The 16,615-nt window shown below is 58.0% G+C and overlaps 1 protein-coding gene across 1 annotated transcript in view; it reads left to right on the top strand.

The window, feature by feature from the left end:
- Positions 1–16,615, top strand: part of LMF1 (lipase maturation factor 1) — an 84,838-nt gene that overhangs the window by 55,816 nt on the left and 12,407 nt on the right. Inside the window, exons 6-11 of the mRNA XM_017858284.1 lie at positions 6,914–7,081; positions 14,127–14,307; positions 14,658–14,811; positions 14,940–15,048; positions 15,173–15,302; positions 15,943–16,246. Coding sequence (XP_017713773.1) covers positions 6,914–7,081; positions 14,127–14,307; positions 14,658–14,811; positions 14,940–15,048; positions 15,173–15,302; positions 15,943–16,246 — 1,046 coding nt within the window. The remainder of the gene's footprint in view (positions 1–6,913; positions 7,082–14,126; positions 14,308–14,657; positions 14,812–14,939; positions 15,049–15,172; positions 15,303–15,942; positions 16,247–16,615) is intronic.

Here is a 16,615-nt window from a genome sequence, read left to right as displayed (position 1 = left end):
CACGAGTTCATGTAGGGGCTGCGAGTGGTCTGGGTTCTGGAGCTCACGAGTTCATGTAGAGGCTGCGAGTGGTCTGGGGCCTGAAGCTTGGACAGTCATTTGTTCTCAGTCCATGTGGGAGCCTCCACGTAGCACCATCCCCACCCTGGGCCTATATGGTCATGGCCACAGTGCACCTAGAGCATCTCAGGCCTGGACACCCCTTCCTGCATTCGGCCCATCGCTCACACCTGCACATGGAAGCCATCATCGTCTGCGTGCCACCGACAGCCAGTGGCAGCTGTCTCATTGCCTTTGCATTTTCTGCCAGGGTTGCTCTGGCACTCACCGTCTCCAAGCGTGGAGCTGGTGCCATTCTCACGTGGCACCTCTGCTGCGATTCCAGGTCTTGGTCCACGTGCCGGCCTGGGACAGGCATTTGCACCTGCATTTAGTGGCTGTGTCCTGACTTTATTCTTCCGGCTCTTGAGGTCTCCCCGTACCCCATCAAATGCCCCGCCTTGCTGAGGACCTGTGAGCTCCTTTCTTTGTCTGAGACCAGGTTCAGCTGACAGTCGGTGAGATACCAGAAAGCGAACGCTCTCAGCTCTGTGGCTGGATGGTCCCAACACAGCCGTGACAGGCAGCAGCCGCAGAGCACACGTGCGTGAGAGGCTTTCGCCAACAAAGCTGTGCACACCGCAGCCCACGCCAGCCACCCTGCCCCCGAGAAGGTCCAGCACCCTCAGCCCAGGTCAGGAAAGCTGAGGGGACCCGTGTGTCCAGATGCCCTCAGGACAGGTCAGAAAAGTTGGGGGGGACCCTGTGTCTCCCCCATCACCCTCAGGACAGGTCAGGAACGCTGGGGCAGGGGGCCATGTCTCCAGATGCACTCAGCCCAGGTCAGGAAAGCTGGGGAGCCCCTCAGGCTGTGACTGGAGGTGAGTCACCAGGTGCCCTCAGATATGGTGGCCTGCTAATGTGGGAATAATCTATATCCAGGTTGGCATTACCCTTAAGGATGGTAAATGTCATCATTAGGGGAACCGCGCCTAAATCCCATCCAGCGTGCTGGGGGCTGACGCTTCTCGCCTTGTCTCCTGGCTGTTTTATTGGTTTTTGTAAGAAGATAATGTTTTCTGTGTGTGCTGGGGGCTGGGGAGGAGGGGCAGTGCCGGCCTGTGGAATGTCAGGAGCATCAGGTGGGAGGGGCCTGGCCTGGCAGGTGGCCCACTGCAGGGTGGTTTTGGCAGGGCCCGGCTGACAGCCCCAGGCCCATGCCCTGGCATCACCCGGCAGAGCAGCCCACCAGGCCAGTACAGGCCTGAGGAGACACCAGCCTTCCCTGGGCCTGGATTTCCCGCTTCTCCTGGGGTCCTCTTGCCAGGGACAGCCGCGGCTTTGGGAGGCAGGGGTGCCACCTCAAGGTCAGCAGTGCTCACGGCTCTTCTACCCACACAGCCGAGGACGGCAGCGCCTGCATCTGAGCCCTGTTCTTACGCAGCCCTGTGCTGCCCACCCTCCACGCGCCCCTTATTGGCTTGTGTGATCCCGAGCAAGTTCTGTCTTTCCAACTTTAAACTGATCACCCACTACCCTAAGGCGGTTGTGAGAATCAAATGTTGTAACATGCACTGAAACGGAGGTTCTGTAAAGGCTCCAAAGGGATGGGGATTTTCCAGATCTCTTTCTGTTATTGGTTTCTAATTTAATTCCTTTATTGTCAGAATGTATTTGATCTGCCCTGAGTCTTAAAATTTAGTCAGATTTGTTCTGTAGCCCAGAATATGGTTCGCTGTAGTGAAAGTTCCATTTGAGCTAAAAACGAACAGTGTTCTGCCAGGGTTCATTAGATCGAGGTGGCCAGTAGTGTTTTCAACTCTCCTGTATTTCCTCATTTCCTGCCTGTTTTATCAATTATTGAGATGAGGGAGATGGAGATCTCCACCTCTAATTATGGATTTGTCTGTGTCTGCTTGCACTTCTATCCATTTTGCTTCATGTCTTCTGAAGCTCTGTTAGCAGGCGCGTCCATATTTGAGAGTCTTCTGACCTGATGAACATTGTGAAATGGCCTCCTAACTCCTCCTCATATTCTTTGCTCTGAATTGTGCTTTGTCTAGTGTGAAGGTGGTCAGTCCAGCCTTCTCGTCACTTGTGTTTATGTGCTACGTTTTTCCACCCTTTACCTTTCAGCCTGTGTGTGTCTTCATATTTGAAGCAGATATCTTAGAGCCAGAGTATGCTTGGGTCTTATTTTTCAATCCAGTCTGACAAGTCCTGCCCTTTATCTGGCTGTTTGGGCTGTTGGCATCAAATGCAGTCTTTCCTGGGGAAGGTTTCAGCTGTTGTCTTGTGATTTGTTTTCTGTTTCTTCCATGTGTTCTCTATTTTATACCTTCCTCTGGATTAATTGAATATTTTTGTGACTTCTTTTTATTTTCTTTCTTGGCTGTTACTTTTTTGTCTTATTTGTGGGGTGGTTTTAGGGTTTATAGTACATACCTTTAATCCATAACAGCTCACCTTCAAGTTATACTAAGTCTATTTCATAAATGCTGAAAGAATTGTACAACAATATTCTACCAACAGTATTTTCCCCTCCTGGTCTTTTGCTATGATTGCCAAACAGTTCGATTAAACAGTCAGTTATCTTTCAGAGACGTTTCATTCAATTGGAAGAAGAGCCTCATTGCGTATCCATATACTTACCATTTCCAGAGCTCTTCTTTCCGTCTGTGATCATTTTCCCTCCACCTAATGTCACCATTTCCAGAGCTCTTCACTGCTGCGTGGAGACGCAGGTTTCCATCTGTGATCATTCTCCTTCCACCTAACAGACTTGACACTTCTTCTAGCATAGGTGTGCTGGTGACAAGTTCTTTCAGCTTGTCAATGTCTAACAAAGTCTTTATTTCACCTTCATTTTTGAAAGAGATTGTTGTTGGGTATAGAATTCTAGGTTGACAGGTTTAGTACTTTAAAGATTGTACTCTACTCTCGTCTCATTTGCATTATTTCCTATGACAACTCCTTATCTACATACTCTGTAACATCTTTCTCTATTTGCATGTAAGATTTTTTATCCCAAGTTTTGAGCAATATTCGATTATGATGTGTAGTTTGTAACACTACTCTAAGGGATACGCCTCAAATACGAAGACATACACAGGCTGAAAGGTAAGGGGTGGGAAAACATACCACACAAACACAAGTGGCAAGAAGGCTGGACTGGCCACCTTCACACCAGACAAAGCAGAATTCAGAGCAAATAATGTGATCAGGAGTAAAGAGGCTATTTCACAACGTTCATCAGGAGGTCAGAAGACTCTCAAACATCTATGCACCTGGTAATAGAGCTTCAAAAGACATGAAGCAAAAATGGATAGAACTGCAAGCAGACGTAGACAAATTCATAGAGTTGGAGATTTCAATAACAGATAAAGCAGGTAGATACAAAATAAGGATATAGAAGAGTTGAAAAACACTACCAACCAACATGATCTAATTAACATAGGCAGTTTGTGACAATTTCTTTGTCAATCAAACGACAATCAAAGTGATCAATAGTGTCATACTGTCATGTAGTAAAATGTGACCATTTGGTTATTTGGTGTCATTTTCCTCATGTTTTTTGTGCTTGGAGTTTGTTGAGTTGCTTGAATCTATAGGTTTATCATTGTCATTACATTCAGAAAACATTTGGCCAGTGTTTCTTCAAATATTGTTTCTGTACCTCTCCAGGATGTGAGGAGGCTTACACAGGTGTGAGTGCTGAGCCCTGTCTGGGGTGGAGGGCGTGCGAGTCAGCACTAAGTATCTGTTACCCAAAGACTCAGAAAAACTTTTACTTTGGTTTCTCTAAAATGGGCTTTTCCCACTAACATCAGAGTTCCACACTGTTTGGCTTCTGGATTCAGGCTGTTTCAGAGATCTGCTATTGCCCAACACACCCCAAGCCTCAGTGGCTTAGAGCAGCAACATCTTTCCCCTGGTCCTATGATGGACTCCGCTGGGCGGCTCCTCTCTCTCCTGGCCCTGTGATGGACTCCGCTGGGCGGCTCCTCTCTCTCCTGGTCCTGTGATGGACTCCGCTGGGCGGCTTCTCTCTCCCCTGGTCCTGTGATGGACTCCGATGGGCGGCTCTTCTGCTGCACGTGGTGTCAGGTGGGGTCATTCACGAGCCAGGCCGAGAGGTCCAGGAAGGCGTCACTTGTTCTGGAACTTGGTGTGTCTCCTGGTGGCCTTGCCACGTGGCCACCATGAGCTTCCTCACAGCCTGGTGGCCTCAGAGTAGAGGGATCTTTCATGGGGATGGATCTGCCTCTTCAAGGACTGAGCTTGAGAGTTCAGAACATCACTCACTGCATTCTCTTGGCCAAAGCTGAGCCCCAAGGTCAGCTGGGGAGGCGAACCCCGCTCAGGAGGGGCCAAGGTCAGCTGGGGAGGCGAACCCCGCTCAGGAGGGCAGCAGCCACCACAGCTGGGCCTGAGGCTCTTCTCGTTTTAACACAGCGTTGGGTCCTGTCAGCCCCATTTCTGTCACATTTGTCACCGTGTTTGTTACTCACTGTCGTTTTCCTGCATCTGCAATTGCCGTGATGGGAAGGGGGGTTGCATGTCCACAAAGGCATCGCACTGTGCCGCTGCCATGGCCCCTTCCCAGGTGAGGTTCTCAGCCAGTGGCAGTCACCACTTTGGGACGCAAACATCCAAGGGCCGCTTCCCACAGGGACCTTTGTGATTGGCTTGTTCCTGGAACACATGGGACCTGCCTTCTTCATCCCAGGACCCTCACCTGATAAGCATAAGCAGCCTCCTCTCCCCTCCCACACGTCAGCAGCCCCAGCGTGCAGGAGGGAAGAAGAGGTTCACGTCCCCCACCCCAAAAGCCAGACTGAGAGCGGGGACTTCGGGTGTGGGCCTAGCCCTGGAGATGCTTGTTCCCATCACCTGGCCAAGCCTGCCGCCTCCTGCGTGGGTGTTGCCGCAACCCCAAACACGCAGTGAGCAGCAACCTACAAGGGAGGTGGCAGCCCAGGTGTTCTGGTTCTTCTCTGGCTTTTCACTGTGGGTACTGGGGGGTGGGTCCCAACAGACAACATTTGTTCTCCCCCAAGATCTGCTGCCTTCTAAGTCCCTAAACAGGTGTCATCCCCTTCACACTTTCCTCATGTTTTTCTTATTTAAAATTATCTTTTAGGAGAAGTTTGCAGGCTGTTCCCTGAGGTCTGGGCCAGCAGCCCCACCATGCCCTGACCCACCATTCCCCTGGCCGCGGGCTGAGTGTCCCGGCTGCACGGGAGCTCCTGGCCTTGCCGTGCAGTGTGACATTGCCACACCCACCTCACGGCTCACAGCCGAGTTTCAGGTCATGTTTTCTCCCAGCCTCAGTGTGAACAAAAATAACTCTTTGCCCTGTAAGCAAATGAGCAGAGGCCTCAGGACCCTCCCCAGCCCATGGCTCTCGGGGCGCACTGGAGCCCTGTGCCCGGACACCCCCTCTTGGGTGTGCACGTGGCCGCCTCTCCTGCACATCCCACACCCCCACCCCGGAGCGAGTGCTGCCCAGCACAGCCCCTACCTGCGCTTTCTGCCACCCGAGGGCCCCGACCTCCACGCAGCCTCTCTGGACCCCGGGAGTCCCAAGACCTGGGTGCGGACTCTGAAGCGTCTGGGGGCTGCCTCCCTCTCTGCAGGGCTTGTTCATTGTTGTCCCTAGTGGGGTTTCTGTGGCTGTGCCGGACCCCATGGCTCCCGCGGGCTGTGCTAGCAAGGCCTTCAGCTCCGAGCAGCCTGTGAGCAGGCCCCTCTGCAAAGCCAGGCAGAGCGTGCAGCATCGTCCATCACGGGCACTTTTCCCACCACCACCCTGGGCTCGCCGACTCACACAGCCCTGGCAGTGCCACTCCAGGTCCCATCGTCGGGGGTTTCCAGGAACCAGCGTGTGGGGGCCTGGGCCCTGTTTGCCAGTTGGGCATTCTCACTCCAGACAAGTCTGCACAACCGCTCTGATTTGATTGATGGATCGATTGACTGATACAAGGTCTTGTTCTGTCGCCTAGGCTGAGTGCCGTGGCACAGTCATGGCTCACTGCAGCCTCCACCTCCTGGGTTCTAGCGATCCTTCTGCCTCAGCCTCCTAGGTGGCTGGGGCTATGGGCATGCACCACCATGCCCAGCTAATTTTTTATTTGTATAGAAATGGGGTCTTGATATGTTGTCCAGGCTGGCCTCAAACTCTTGGGCTTAAGTGACCTGCCTGCCTTGGCCTCCCAAAGTGCTGGGATCACACAGGCCTGGCCTTGATAGTTTTCAGTTATGGTGCAGAACAAGTTCCCGCTCTTCCTCCTGACAGGGCCGCTGAGTGGGACCCTAGGTGTGGGGACTCCTCTGTGCCTTGGCCTGGGAGGCTTCAAGGTCCCCACAGCCAGGTTTTGTGCTTAGAGCCTTGAGCTGGGCTCGGGGCCCAGGCCCCCATTCCTGCTGGTCCCCAACCGGCACGTCCCCACCCACGTGCCCATCCCCAGGGAGAGGGCATCCTGAGCCTGAGGGGCTGCCTGTGGACCCCAGCGCTTGGGGGTTGTATGGGCAGCAGGCAGCGCGTTCTCTGACCGCCTGTGTTCTCGAGTTCGGCACGAACGGTTTACAGGTGTTGTCTCTCCTTCAGTTAGGGTGTGTATTCTTGGCTTTTAGATGGTAAAGATTTTAAGACAAAAATAAACACTTTGCTTTTGCTTTAAAACTCGCTTCCCCTCATTGTCCCTTGGCTCTCAGGCTGGCAGGTGGGCTCCGCGTGTGCAGGGTCAGGCGAGCCAGGGGGATCCTGTGTGCAGTAGGGGCCGGGGTCAGGGGGCCAGGGACCCACATGCCTATCCCTAGCCCCACCCTCCAAGATCGGCCAGGAACCTCACGGCCCCTCCTATCCCTGCAGACCCAGCCGGTGCCCAACCCTGTGGCATACTACCTACACCACTCACCCTGGTGGTTCCACCGCTTCGAGACACTCAGCAACCACTTCATCGAGCTCCTGGTGCCCTTCTTCCTCTTCCTCGGCCGGCGGGCCTGCATCATCCATGGGGTACTGCAGATCCTGTTCCAGGTGAGCCCGCGCCGCCCGTCCGGCCCCCGTGTCCACAGACGCTGGTCTATCGCCCTATTTCTGGCTGCCCTGCTGTCTGGGAGGCCCCTGGGGCATTACAGGCCCCCTTTCTTGGGGACAGCCTGTCCTCTCCAGCCTTTGTTGGTGTCAGGGCCTCACCAGCTCCTTCTCATCCCCTGCAGGGCCCCACTGCGGCCCTGTCGCGGGCTGGAGGCTGAGGGTCTCCTTCCCAGGCGTCCTTCAAAGACTGGCTCCTCCCAAGAGCGTTTCCTGCAGTTGTGAGAGGCCCAGCCGTGTCCTGGGCTTGGCAGTGGGACGGGGTCAGGCACGCCAAGGCCCTGTGTGGACACCCCCACATTCCTGGGATCCCCTCCTACGATTCTTCCATTCTAGAGGTTTCCTTTCACGTGTTCGTGTCAGTCCACGAACTGACACGGTTCCACCAGGAACCTGGTTCCACCAGGAACCAGGGTCTGAGAGAGGCCAGGGTCATTTGTCTCCATGTGGGTGAGGGATTGCCTCCCCCTGCCCCCAGAACTCCAGGCACTCCTGAACCCCTGTCCTGCCCATGCTCACTGCCATCCCTGCCCCACAAGCCCCCTGCATTGAGGGCGCCTCGAAGGGCAGGGCACCCCCACGCCGCCTCCGGCAGGGCTGGGCCAATCTCGGGCGTTTGCTTTTCCCTGTAAATGCTACATTCTGATTGTCAATTCCCAAGGAAAATGTGGTGGGGATTTTAAAGGTGGTTCTGTCTCTCTCGATTGTTTCGATGGAGTGTAACATACATCCAGGGCAGTGCACAGGTCCTGGGGTGGCATTCCACGTGCTCTGGAAAATAGATGGACCTGGGTGTCCCATGCCGCTTCCCCCGCCCTGCACCATGTCCCTGCCCCCGCCCTGCCCGCCCCTGCCAGAGCACCACAGCCTCTAGGGGCAAAGCTCCATCAGCAGGCGCGGGTGCCACACCATGTTGGTGCACGTGGGGGCGCCCACAGTTGTTGGCTGGGCCGTTTCATGGTGTGCGTTCTGCGGTCAGTCCGTCTGTCCTGTCTGTGCACTCGTGGTGGTTTCTGGTTTTCACCACAGCCTGCCGTGCACACACGCAATCTCGTCATCCCGTGGACGTGTTTTAAGGGCACTGCTGTACCGTGAGCAGGCCTGTGATTCACTTTACTGGAAGCTGCACGTGTCCCAGGGTGGCTGTGCCGTTCTTGGCCCCTCCCCCCAGCAAGGACTCTGGCTGTGGTCGCAGAGGCCCTGAGCAGCTCCTGACCCCTCGGGCTTTTCCACATTAGCTGCTTGGAGGCAGGCGCCGGGGCCCATGGGGTGATTTCTCTGGCGGGCATCAATGTCGCTGTGAATCTAAGTGGGAAGAACGGACTTGCTCACAGATCGTCCCCCGTCCAGGACCGCACGTTTCTCTCTGCAGCTGCTCAGGGCTCCTGGAATAGTTTCAGTTGGTTCTGTGTGACCGTGCTCCTCGCTTGTCTGTGGGCTCCTGGAGTAGCGTCAGTCGATTCCGTGTGGCCGTGCCCCTTGCGGGGGCAGCAGCTCCAAGGTGACTGCTTTTGTTGATGTTGCAAATGGTGCCCTTTTAACTCACAGTTCCTCCTCTTGGTTGCTAAGTGTGGGACTCAGGCGGCCTCAGCCTTTCTCGGGGAGCCTCTGCACTGGTACTACCCTGTCTGTCCGCGGGCCCCTCGCAGACGCGTCCTGTGGGCGATCTGGGGGTTCTGCCGGTTCTGCGTCCATCCCTTTCTCCCCTGCTGGGCGGGGTTGAGTGCCGTCTGGGTCTGGGGTCCCACAGCAGGGAGGGCCCTGCGCTGCGCACTGTCTGTCGCAATGCCAGCTGTGGGTTGTTTTCGTGGCTGCTTTTATTCACTTCTCCTTTGTGGTTATTAGCCACGAATGGATGCAGAGTTGTAGTAAGTGTTTCTCCATCAGTCGTGAGATGCTTGTTCTTCCATCTGTAACGTGGCAGGGTACATTCATGCTGCAGGTGCTGAAGCGAGTTCACATTCCCAGCACATCTGAGCCTCTTCCTGTGCGGGAGTCTGGAAAGCAGAGGTGACCGTCCCTCACACCTGGCAGTGCTCCTGCGTGAGGCCACCTGTGCCACCAGGGTCTCTGTGACTGATCACCCTTGGGGGCCACAGGACAGGCAGGGTTTCAATTCCTTCTTGAGGCAGTTTTTGTGGTGAACATATTCCTGGGAATTTGTTGATTTCATCTGTTTTCAAATCTTGGCAAAAAAAAAAAGTCATAATATTATCTGAGTTTCATAGCCTCTCAAGTAGCCAGGACTACAGGTGCCACCACGCCCAGCCATTTTTAATTTTTTGTAGAGATGGGGATCTCACTATGTTGCCCAGTCTGGTTTTGAACTCCAGGGCTCAAGCCCTCCTCCTGCCTGACCTCCTAAAGTGCCGTGACTGCAGGTGTGCGCCCGGCCTCAAGGCCTGTGTCCTCACCGATGCAGCTCCGGAGACAGCGGGAGCAAGGTCATGCTTAGGGTCAGCCTGGCCGTCTGTCTCTGTGAAGTAAAGGGCCAGACATCTCTGCTGACGTATTTGGACGTATTTCCACATCTTTGTGTTTTTCTCTTTGTTCTTTGTATCTTTTGCATTTTTTCCTGTTACTTTCCCTCGTCTAATGGACAAGAAAGACCCTCTGTTTCCTCCGTGGTTATCAGCCTGGTTAACTTACTGGAGGTCTCAGTTTGGGCAGCATCTTTGCCACCACGACCCCCTGAGGTCCTCAGCCTGCCTCTGCCCACCCCAAGCCACCTGCATCCATTCCTCCGGTGTTTCAGCTGTTTTATTAATTAAGAGACTTATTTTAGAACAGTTTTAGGTTTTCAGAAAAACTGTGCAGAGACTACAGAGGCTCCCTTATCCTCATCCCAAACAGTTTCCCTGCGCTCAGCACCTTGCATTGGCCGGGACATTGTATAATTGATAGGCAGGGCTGATAGATTGTTGCCAACTAGAGTCCCCAGCTGACAGGAGAGTCATGTGCAGTGTTGCTCACTCTGTGAGCTCCAACAAAGACGATGGAGGACAATGTGTGTCCCCATCAGAGCTTCACGCACTCGCTTGTGGCCCTGGAAGTCCTCTGTGCCCCGCCGGCCCTCCGTCTCCACGGTGCTGCCTCTGCTGGACGTTGTGGAGTGGGAAGCATCGTGCGGCCTCCGCGGACTAGCTCCCTTCCCTCCGCGTCTGCACGTGGGGCTCCCTGCGCCTCCTGGAGCCTCCATCGCCCGTTTCTCTTTGGCACTGAGACCCCCATGGTCCACATGTGCCCCGGTTTATTTCTCCACTCAGCCTCAGAACGGCCACAGACGGAGCCCCGGGCACATGTGCTTCCCACACAGGGCACAAGAAAGGTTGTGCTGAGCACAGGCGTGGGGCCAGGGCTGACTGTGCCAGCCCTGGGTCCCACTGCCACCCAGGGAGGGGTGTCCAGCCTGAATGGAGTGGTCTGTTCCAGGATTCCTAACCTGGGTGGGGCTGCACACACGGGCGACTCCTGAGCCATCTTCAGCCATGTGGTCCTGGGGTCCCAGCTGCTGGAGGAGGGCCGGGCTGAAGACTCCCAGGAATGTACGCTCCCACAGGCGTACAGGGCAGAGGGTGTGTGGGGGATGATGCGGTGTGGGACTGAGAGTGACCCGCGTCCTCTACCATTGTAGTGCCCTGGCCAGGGCCACGCCCTCACCTGTGCCAGCCGAGTGCCCTGAGACCCAGGGCCACCTCTGAGTGTTGCCTCCCTGGAGCCCGTCCTGGTTCCGTGTGTTCCTATGTTCCTTCCGTTGGGGAGCTGAGGCATGAGCAGCCTCCCTCCTCCTACGCGCAGTTTACACAGCTGTTCCGGAGAGTTCTTCGGGGCCCTGGGGCCACTGCTGCCTGGAGAGGTGCACATGAGCAGTGACCGCAGAGCCCGGCCGCCCAGCCAGCACCCACGGGAGCCATCAGCCTCCACCAGGGCACTGGGGACAGGGAGACACACCTGGGGCCGCCAGGGTGGGAGGGGCGGGGGTGAGCTCAGGTCTGGAGCCTCTGAGGCGCCTGCCTGCTCACAGGGGCTGTCCGGCCCCACCCCACCCACGCTGCCCAGAGGGTTCCTTGCCCTGTGGTGGCTGCACCTCACGCCCCCTCAAGACAGAGGCCCGGAGGCCCTCTCAGCCCCGCGTGCAGGCCGGCTGTCCTGAGGCTGTCCCGGAGGGAGCTGGGCTCATGGGCCCGAGCTGTGTGTGGTTGTGATGAAACAACACAGATAATGCGAAGTTCACGCTTTTGAAGTGAACTTGGGGGCGTTCAGAGTGTTCACAGTGACGCAGCCACCCCTCCACCTGGTTCAGAACATCCCTTACCCCCGACACCCCCCGCCGGGCCTCCCCCAGCCGCCAGACTGCTGGGAGCCTCATCTCTGGATTCCCGGGCCCGGATGTTCCATGCAGCTGGCCTCCGACGATGTGCGGCCTCGTGTCCAACCTCCCTCCCTGAGCGTCATGACCCTGGGTCTGTCCATTCCGGGGCACGTGCTAAAATCCAGTTCCTTTGCAAGGCCGGATGCGCTTGTGTGTGTCAGGCACAGGGCTCTAGGTCACTGCTGTTATGGACGCTCAGACCTCAGCAGATTCTCTACCTCCCACCATGTTCTCCATGTTCTTCCGCCCTCATCTCCTCCCCGTGACACTGAAGAGAGACCTGGGTTCATGCCCACCTGGGAACACTACCCATTTCCTCGGCGGAGGGTCCCTGCGAGCAGGCGTGTCATCCGCGGAGGGTCCCCGTGACCACAGGCGTGTCCTCAGCAGAGGGTCCTCACAAGCGCACCTGTTCTCTGTGGCAGCTGACAGGCGGGAGGCCCCAGAGGCATCCAGAGACCCCCAACCCTGCTCTTCCTTCTTGGGGCCACGCGCCACTGGCCTCGGAACCCCTGCTGCTCCGTCTCTTGGCCCCAGGATTCCATCACCTCAAGCTCCTCTTCCTGTGCCGGCCTTGGGGACCCCTCTGGCCTCGCCCCTGCTCCCAGCCACCGGCTGGGTCATCTGTGGGCTGCACGGCCGTGTGAGGACTCTGCCGGCCGGAGGCGAGCACAGATGGGCTCTGAGCAGATTGATTTCCCTCTGAGGAGATGGCTCAGTGACGCTAGAAGAAAAACAAGGAAGACTAGGTCCCCCAGGAGCACTCAGGCCGTGCACTCTACACGGAGCTGCGCTTTCATAACAAAACAGCCGGCCAGATGGAGGGCGAGAGAGACACCAGAGCAGCTGAACGCTGCGCGGCGGGGTCGCCTCCGCACGGAGCAGGGCCCCGAGTCCCCGAGCCCCGAAGCTTTCTTAGAAACAGGATTTCACGCCCAGATCTGTGCTCCATGGAGCCCTAGTTCCCTGAGTCTAGAGTTCCCCATTGAGCTCCCATCAGGATGACCCAAGGGGACTTTGGAAATACGCTCAGGCGGGGCCCACCCTGACAAACGCAGGCAGGGGCTCAGGACTGGGCGCCGCTCAAAGCTCCTGATGGCTCTCGCGTGGCCGAGCCTCGGAATGGGCCCTGGCTCAGGCTGGGCCCCAGGTCACTTTGGTCCCATCTGCCAGTCAGGCTGACCACAGGGAAGGGCCGGAAAGGCTGGAGCTTTTCCCACCAGGAATGGATGGCAGGACCTTCCATTGTCACCTGGGGCACCCCCTCCAGAGCACCCCAAAGAGTGGGTCCAAAGGTCAGACCTCAGTGCCCAGCCCTGTACCCTCCCTGTCACGGGAGTACAGGGGCTCCCAGCCGCCCTGCCCCGCCGCAGACCAGCCTTGGTCACACTCAGAACAGAGGGCATGGGGGTCTGGACCGCCAGGAAAGCTGCTGGCAGAGGTGGCTAACCCCAGCCACGGCAAGGCGGGGCTGGTTTTAGCACAGGGGGTTAGTAACATTGTAGACAGTGGAGAATAAGAAAGTGTTAATTTGGGGCTCAGAACCAGGAAAGGTATTTTTTCAAATTAACCCAGGGAGAGCCATGAACGCACAGTTCATAAAACGCCGTTATCGTCCATAAAACTGATGCGGCTGCCCCTGCGAGACCCCTATTAGACATCGGGGTCCGTGCCCTCAGCCTTCCTCCTGAGTTATGGGGACAAAGGCTGGGCTTTAGTGCATCAAATCTGGCTGACAGAACCGTCTGAGGGAGCCACGCCTGGGTCCTGCCCGCCCAGGGTCCACCAGCTCAGCTGCAGACCGTTACCCATGCGGGGCGACCGGCCACGCAAGCCGCCACTGTCTCCCTGACGCCTCCGCAGCAACGGCCAGGGTGAGGTTTGGCAGCGCACCTGTGACATCACCTGATGGAGCTGCAGGGACAGCGGCTCAATCTCCAGTTTCGTCACCTAATGATCATTGGCCTGCAGGGGTATCCAGAAGCAGGTCCCCCCGAGTTCCTCCTGCCGCGGCTTTGCCCACTGCTGCTGCTGAATCTTTCCCTGGAGCCTTCCCGGCCGTGCTGCCCATCCAGCCCTGCATGCAGCCCCTCCCCTCTCCTGCTGTTCATCTCTGTGGCACAGGGGCCTGTGCCTGTGTCTCACTTCCTTGCACTTCATATTTTGGAGTGGGAGCGTTACTGGTGGCCCCCCATGGCCCCTGTTGTCCGTGTCACCTGTCGGCTGAGGGGCATCCCCGGCACCCACTCTCCAAGCACAGCCTCCTCTGTTTGGACACACCAACCCTCCCTGGGCATGACCCTGGCAGGCACCCTTTGCAGGTGAGGAGTTCCAGGAGGGCACAGGGTCTGGTCCAGCCCCAGCCTTGTGCATCACTCAAGCAAGGGACAGAACCTGCACAGAAATGTGCAGTCATGGGAGGAACGTTCTGGAAGCATCTGCCAGAAGGCACCTCTGAGGCGTCTGCTGTCCCCTCCATGAAGGCACAGCTGGGTTTGTGATGCCAGGGCTGCGGGATGGCAAGGGCAAAGCTGGGTGCAGGGACCCCTGCTCCAGGAAGGGAGGATCCAGCCGCCCGGGGGCCCTGCACGAGGCTCAGCTGCAGCATCTCCACAGGCCATCCTTATCATCAGCGGGAACCTCAGCTTCCTGAACTGGCTGACCATGGTGCCCAGCCTGGCCTGCTTCGATGACGCCGCCCTGGGGTTCTTGTTCCCCTCCGGGCCAGGCAGCCTGAAGGACCGAGTTCTGCAGATGCAGAGTGAAATCCAAGGCGCATGGCCCAAGCCCAGATTCGGTAGGTGGCTGAGCCCAGGGACCCTGCCCCACTGCCCACGGACATAAGAAAGCCAGGTGGTGCCAGCCCTAGAGCCTGCCCCTGTGGGTTGGGGGTGCCAGGGTAGGGAGTGAGTCAGTGTTGTCCACTGTGTAGCATGCCAGGAACAAGGTGCCTGACATCAGGTGCTGCTCCGTCCCCGGGACCCCGGACAGCTGACCCTTAGTGAGCACCAGCTGGGGTCTCCCCAGGACAGGCCAGGGGCGGCTGGGGTCTCTCTGGGGACAAGCCAGGGGGCGGCTGGGGTCTCCCCGGGGACAGGCCAGGGGGCGGCTGGGAGCCCCACCTGGAAGATCTCACTCCCCTGCCAGGCTCTGTGGTGCGGCGTGCAGCCAACTTCTCTCTGGGCGTCCTGCTGGCCTGGCTCAGCGTGCCCGTGGTCCTCAACTTGCTGAGCTCCAGACAGGTCATGAACACCCATTTCAACTCTCTTCACATTGTCAACACTTACGGGGCTTTCGGAAGGTATGGGCCCAGGGTCCCCGTCTCCCGGAGCTGGGTATGGAGCTGGGTATGTGAGGAGACTCAGCCCTGACCAGCCACATTCAGGCGGTGTTGGAGTGCGGGCCCCCATGACCCCAGCCCCACCCCAGCGTGACCCAAGCACAGGCCATGCTGTCCCCATTACTGGGCCTGGACATGCAGGCCTCCTCCATCCTGGTCCCATCAGGCAAAGGGGCAGGGCCCAAGATCACCAGGCAGGTGGGCTGCGGCCCTGGAATGCCTACTGGGGGCGTAAGGAAGAGGCGACCAGGCCTTGACCCCCTGAGTGGGAATGCCAGGTAGTGCTGCCTGAACACAGGTGCTCTCCTTGCCCTGGGGCCAGCCCTTTGGCCTCTTCCCCCCTCGTGTCCACCCCGAGCTGCCGAGGGGCATGGGGCACATGCCGGCTGTGGCTGGGTCTTCAGGGGCAGGGAATGTGCTCTCGAATGAGCCCCTGGGGCCAGTCCCCAAGAGTACTCCTCAGCCCCACCCAGCCTCGCAGTAGCCCCTGACCAGGAGGCAGGTGGGGGTGTAGGCCCTGGGAGGGGGATGGGGGGCGGGATCCTGCCTGAGCTGAGAACTGAGCCCACACGACATCCAGGCCCAGCCCCAGCGTCCCCCAGGGTCCGCCAGGTGGGGTCTCATGCCAGGAATCCCAGCCTGGGTGCCATAGCGAGACCCTGAATACAGAATTAGCAGCAGGTGAGGGCGGCACCTGTGGTTTCAGCTACGTGGGAGGAGGAAGGATCGATTGAGCCCAACCGCTGCAGCCTCAAATCATGACGCCATTGCACACGAGCCTGGGGGACAGAGCCAGACTCCGTCTCAGAAGACAGGAAGGAAGGAATCCTCAGGGCTGGGGGTGGCAGAGGCACTCACGACAGAGCTGCTGTTTCTGTCTTCCTGGTCCCACCTCAGCCACCAGAAAACTGAGCCTCAGGGAGGCAGGGCCCAGACAGAGGGAGCTGGGGCGGACAGGCTCCGGGGCGCCCAGGCAGGGGGAGCTGGGCGGACAGGCTCCGAGGCGCCCAGGCAGGGGAGTGAGGCCAGCAGCTGGCCTGGGAATGAGTGGTCAGGGCTACAAGGAGCATGCGAAGCAGGCGGCCCCTTAAGGGGACCCCAGCCAAAGAACTGGGGTGCGACCGCCCAGGGAACCCACCTCCAGGAAAGCCTCAGGACCACACGCTGCTGTACGGACAGAGAGGCTGGCGCAGGAGGGAGTGGAGGGCACGGCCGAGCATCTGGGGGGACTGTGCCTGGACAGCGCGTGGCGCAGCCATCTCCAGCCCGACCTCTCCTCCCAGACCTACGAGCACAATGACTGGATCCTCCACCTGGCCGGCAAGCTCCTGGCCAGCGACGCTGAGGCCCTGTCCCTGCTGGCACACAACCCCTTCGCGGGCAGGCCCCCGCCCAGGTAAGATGCCCTCCTCTGTTCAGGGGTCTCCCCCAAATCCAGGTGTCTTCTGGGTCCCACCCACCTGTACCCACACCCCACTTGCTTACAGGAAGTGCCCCTTCCCTCCCGCAGAGGCCGGAGGTGGGGCCTGCTGGGAGCAAAAAGGGCCCCCCCCATCAGCCTTGGCATCAAGGCTGGTCCCACCCCTGCTTCATAGCCCACTCAAACCAAACCTGCCATGGTGAGAGGAGCCAGGACAGCTACTCTGGACACCACGGCCAAGGTCCCTGGCCGGGCAGAGCGCCATGGTTCACACCTTTGTTGAGGCATCCTCCGGGTGCCTGCCCTGCTTCTGGCCTGGAGAGGCAAGAAGGACAGGTGGGGCCT

Source organism: Rhinopithecus bieti, unplaced genomic scaffold (genome assembly GCF_001698545.2).
Source record: "Rhinopithecus bieti isolate Rb0 unplaced genomic scaffold, ASM169854v2 scaffold_47707, whole genome shotgun sequence".
Classification (NCBI taxonomy): Eukaryota; Metazoa; Chordata; class Mammalia; order Primates; family Cercopithecidae; genus Rhinopithecus; species Rhinopithecus bieti.
This window is presented reverse-complemented; position numbering and strand designations above follow the sequence as displayed.